At 48.7% G+C, this 5,124-nt stretch overlaps 1 protein-coding gene across 2 annotated transcripts in view; it reads right to left on the bottom strand.

Annotated features, from left to right (window-relative positions):
• Positions 1-300: 300 nt before the first annotated feature.
• LOC122265977 (uncharacterized) overlaps positions 301-5,124 on the bottom strand; it is a 153,818-nt gene continuing 148,994 nt past the window's right edge. For both annotated transcript variants that reach the window (XM_086531878.1, XM_043035513.2), the window contains exon 2: positions 301-4,776. In XM_086531878.1, the coding sequence (XP_086388004.1) occupies positions 3,716-4,765 (1,050 nt within the window). In that variant the 5' untranslated portion in view covers positions 4,766-4,776 and the 3' untranslated portion in view covers positions 301-3,715. The remainder of the gene's footprint in view (positions 4,777-5,124) is intronic.

Here is a 5,124-nt window from a genome sequence, read left to right as displayed (position 1 = left end):
CATGCAGTCAAGCTCCTCTTTCTGTTGAAATAAATACCTATCCTTACTTAGTGGTAATAGTAAAATTCTAGTAACTGAAACCTGTGCATACAAAAAAAAGAGAAAAAAAAGAGAAAAAAAAATATATATATAATTTCCAATTCAGACATCTACTCTGTGGAAGCTACCCCTAAGTCAGTGAAATAAAAAGCTTTGCTAAAAAAATACAAAAACAAACATGAACAGCTGATTGTCAGAAAACAAGAACTGACCCTGTGATTGTGTCTCTCTTAGCCTGAGTGTTTCGAGAGCTAACTTAACTTGTTTTTTTTATATACATACTTTGGGGAACAAATATCATTAAATACTGAGACTTTTATTTAATAGATCGTCTGCATATTTACTTTTCCGAATTGTTATCATTTTTTTAGACGATCAATTAGACGATGAATGTTGTGATAAAACCCCCTGCATTTATACCAAATATACAAAAACACAAGAGGTTACCTGTCTGATCAGTGTGTTAATTAACCGTGAATTCTGAACCGACAATGTAGGCACTTTGGTGCTCTCTGGGGCCAGTTTTATGAGGTCTGTTTCTTGTTTTGCATAAGCCTAATTAATGTTGGCTTTAGCACTATATATAAAATAAAATATAGGAGGTTCAAATCGATAATATAATTTTGCTTTGCCTTACAGTCCTTTCACCTTTTCTCCGGACGTCGAGATAAACTAGAGGTTAGCCTGTGTCATTCTATTGTCTAGAAAATTGAATAAAACCAACTTGTAATTGCAACTCCTCTTATCTACACTTCTTTCACAATCCCCATAAGTTATGGTACCATGAAGAGGTGATGTATGATTCTATGGAAGAGACTGATGTAAATTAAATAAATATATACAAAACAAAGGGAGGGGAGGTGGAGGAGGGGAGGTGGAGGAGAGGACAACTATGTAACTTTCATCAAAGTCTACCAATCACTTTTCGCCGCGGCCTGTCCTGGTCCCTAGGAGATTGCAGACGGAAACCGAACAATGACAATGATCATTTTACACTCAGAGAGAGGTGGGTCTGCTTCCACACTCAGAGAGAGAGACAGAGAGAGAGAGAGAGACAGACAGAAGTGGATCTGCCTCCACCTCGGTTACTGCAACATGCTGTACACTTGGGACAGTCCTACACACCAAATGCTATACAAAAGGGTGTATTGGTAATGGTAAATCAGGCTCTTTTATTTGGCACCTCACAGATGCAGGTTTCTCTTTCCGAAAACTCTCTTCCGAGCAGACGAAAACAAACTTCATTGAAGACTCTATTTGGAATAATTCAGATGTATATGTTATACATATTTTTTATTTATTTATTTATCATTTTTTTATTCATTTTTTTGTTGGATAATCCGTATAAATACTATAAATCTATGATTGGCATGAGCCAATGTATTTATTGGTAAGATGGATATGTTAAGACCATAGGAAGTTACTTTATTTACAATAACTATCATCTTTTTTTTCTCTCTTTCATTTTTTTGTTTGTTTTTGTTTTTGTTTTTTTTGTTACAAAACGACTATTTACAAGCTTGTGAATGGAAGCATTGTAGCAGTCACGGGCCTCGGCGCCCACCCCGCGCCCACACCGGGACTCCTTCGCCTCGCCTTCCTCGCCGGATTCGCGGTTCCTTTCCTGCGTTGCGACCCAAGGGGAATATGGGGAACATGGGGGGGGCAAGGGGGGGACATGGGGAGCAAGGGCAGGAAGGGGAACATGGGGGGGGGGCAAGGGGGGGACATGGGGAGCAAGGGCAGGAAGGGGAACATGGGGAGGAAGGGGAACATGGGGGGGGGGGAGGGGAGGAACTGCTGTGTGTTATTCGTTTTCAGAGGGAGGGAGGGAAGGAGGCAGGGAGAGAGAGAGAGAGACAAAGAGAAAGAAAGACCAAGAGAGAGAGAGAGAGAGAAAGAAAGAGAAAGACAGAAAAGGCAAGAGCGAGAGACGAGTGGACGAGTGGACGCGTCGGCGGCGGCCAGGCGTCAGAAGGGCGTCAGAAGGGCGTCAGAAGGGCGTCAGAAGGGCGTCCCGACGCGGGGCGAGTCAGGCGGCCGAGCGAGGAGGAGGACTCAAGCGCCTTCGGCCTTCAGACCGACCGAGTGCCAGCGGCGTCGAGTGCCAGCGGCGTCGAGTGCCAGCGGCGTCCAGAGCGTCTCAGCCTCTCCTCGTGATCGCAACGCAATGAGTGACTGCCTTTGAATGAGGATGTGTGGTTCGTGTTTTCTTTAAAAAAAAAAAAGAAAAAAGAAAAAGACTCGGAACCTGTCCTCGAGTCCAAGGAGGAGGTCCGACCCCCTCGGCGAAGACTATGAACGAGAGAGAAAAAAAAAAAAAAAAAAAAAAAAAAAATCATCATCTTCCCGCCCGCAATGGGCTCGCGTCATCCAAAAAACGTTTTTTTTATATACATATATAAACTCTGGCTCTGTCTTCTTTCACCTGGCTTAGTAATAAAATAGTCTTATAAAATAGTCTGTCCAAGTCTAAAGGGACTACCTCTGAAGAAGAAGAAGAAGAAGAAGAAAATAAAAGAAAAAGGAATTAGAAAAGGAGTCAATCCCACAACAGTTCGCGGGTCGCCATCTTTTCAGGCATTATGCAACGGTTGCATGCGTCATCCTTATCAAAGATAGAAAAAACAAAAATAGCGATTTAATCCACACAAATGAGCATGACTGCAGTGTCCTTCCGAAGCGAAATAGAGGACTTGCTTTATTGCTTTTGTTTTCATGCTTTGAAATGAGAGATAGATAGAGAGAGAGAGAGAGAGAGAAAGAGAGATAAAGAGATAGAGAGAGAGAGAGAGAGAGAGAGAGAGAGAGAGAGAGAGAGAGAGAGAGAGAGAGAGAGAGAGAGAGAGAGAGAGAAATACAATTGTATCATTACACGTTGCACTTCATTGCAAATCACTGACGGACGACCAAACCAAATATCACGAAGTCTCTCAGAAGCAAGCGCCCACTCACATAGTGTTCGATAAGAAAAAGGTTCTCTGCTTGATTAAAACTCGTTCCTCTCTTTTCTTTTGCGTTTGTGGAAGCTCTTACGTTGCCATGAACATCTTTCTAGAACTACCGTCCGTGCAACATCAGCCCAACAGGCCAAGGCTGGCTAACCTTCCAGAATCCCTGAATGTTTTGGCAGATTGCTACCAAAATTCGGTTGGATTTACTACTACTTGACTTGAAGCCTTGCAATCTGCAGGGCTCTCTCGGTTGGGTTGCGGGTTGAATGTTGACTTAGCACAATTCGCTTCACAACAAAATGTGCAAAAAAATAAAAAATGAAGATGAATGAATAGATAAAAAATCCTGGTCTTCTAGAGACGCGAGATGTTTTCCTCGCCTTCCGCCTTCTCGCCTCAGGTCACTTTTGAAGATTTTGTTCATGGAGAAAAAAGTTAGATCCCACACTATACTTTAAATATATTTTATTTAATATCAGTAGACAACTTTCCCTTAAAAATACATTATTATTATTATTATTATTATGACGTATGTAAAATCTTCCATACTATTTACCCGGCCTTCGTGGACACTACGGAAACAACCCTCGGCTGCACCTCGGGCTCGCCGCCTTGCATGCACTGCCGTTGCTTTCGGACGCACGCGGGCCCGCCCTCCCTCGCGGACGCCTCCCTCGCACACACAGCCGCAGCCCCTGAGTTCGCGCGCCCGCCCGCCCGCCCTAGCACCAGTAAGGGTACTCGTCAAGGTACTGGCCGAGCGCGGGCGGCAGGCGCACGGCGCTGCAGGAGCGGGGCAGCGCTAGGTTGATGGCCAGGCGGCACAGGTGCTTGAGGGACGGCACGGCCCTCTTGAGCGGCTGCCGGATGGTGATGGGGCAGTACACCTTGCCCTGCGCGTCCACCCAGAAGTGCTTCTGCAGCTTCTGGTTGACCCGGATGTAGTGCTCCACCAGGGCGATCACGTTCGAGAAGTCGGGGATGCTGGACGCCATGTGCGACTCGCAGTCCAGCCGGAACTTGCCGGCCGAGTAGTGGATGCGCACGCTGGTCGGGCCGCGCTCCGTCTGCACGCTCAGCGAGTACAGGAAGCGCGTGTCGGCCGAGTCGCGCACGATGAAGGTGCCGAGGCTCGTGCTCTGCAGCAGCGCCTCCGCCTGCCGCCACGACAGGCGCTCCCAGTACCAGCCGCTGTCGCCCAGCATGCGCCGCGTCGCGCCCAGCACGCGCTCGTCGTCCCACGCCGTCCAGTCGCACCCGAGGCCGTTCATGTGCCCCGCCGCCGCCGCCGCTGCCGCTGCCGCCGCCGCCGCCGCCGCCGCCTTGGCGCCCTCGTCGACGATACCTCCGCCGGACGTGTGCATGCGCGCGGCCATGGCAGGGCCCGGCAGGGAACCGCCACTATCTGGCCACTGCCACGGCGAGCGGCAGGGGTTGAGGCACGTCGCATGCAGGCTGGTGTGGCAGGGGACGTGGCAGGCGCCGTGGCAGGCGGACAGGCCGGGCAGGCCGGGCATGGGCAGCGCGGCGGGGAAGTGGAACATGTGGCCGCTGACGTGCGGCGTGGCGAGCGCCTGCGGCTGCGGGGGGTTGCTGACGCTGAGCGCCGGCGGCCCGCCCCCCCCGGAGGACCCGAGGCGCGAGGCCGCCGGCGGGACGGAGGCTCCCGAGAACGCCGACGGCGGCGGGAAGGCGGCCGACGGGGCAGCGAGGTTGAGGCCACAGCAGGAGTGAGCCGCCAGGACGTGGTGGCAGTTGGGACAGGTCAGCATTGTGGCAGCACCTGCGGGGGACGAAGGGGTCAGACGCTGGCCAAGGGGCATCTCTAGGCATCGCCGAGAGACATGGCGGGGTTAGAATAATAGGCTTATGCATCTAAATGAAATAATCAAATGGGACATAAGAATAAGATGTGTCATTAAGTCTATGATTCAAGATCTAATTCAATATAATTTTTTTCCATGAGGTTGATCTAACAGCCTGTAAGGGAAAAATGGACAATTATTTTCAACAACAAAATAAAGTACAAAAGTCGGCGAGTACTTTCTCATTCTTCAACAAAAATAAGAACAAATATAAAAAGAAAAAAAAAGAAAGAAAAAAAAAAGTTTACACAAAGACCAAAGGAAAC

This window comes from Penaeus japonicus, unplaced genomic scaffold (assembly GCF_977035675.1).
Source record: "Penaeus japonicus unplaced genomic scaffold, GWHDUDI00000001_assembly GWHDUDI00000036, whole genome shotgun sequence".
Taxonomy (NCBI): Eukaryota; Metazoa; Arthropoda; class Malacostraca; order Decapoda; family Penaeidae; genus Penaeus; species Penaeus japonicus.
The sequence above is the reverse complement of the archived record's forward strand: the minus strand, read 5'-3'. Positions and strand labels throughout refer to the sequence as shown.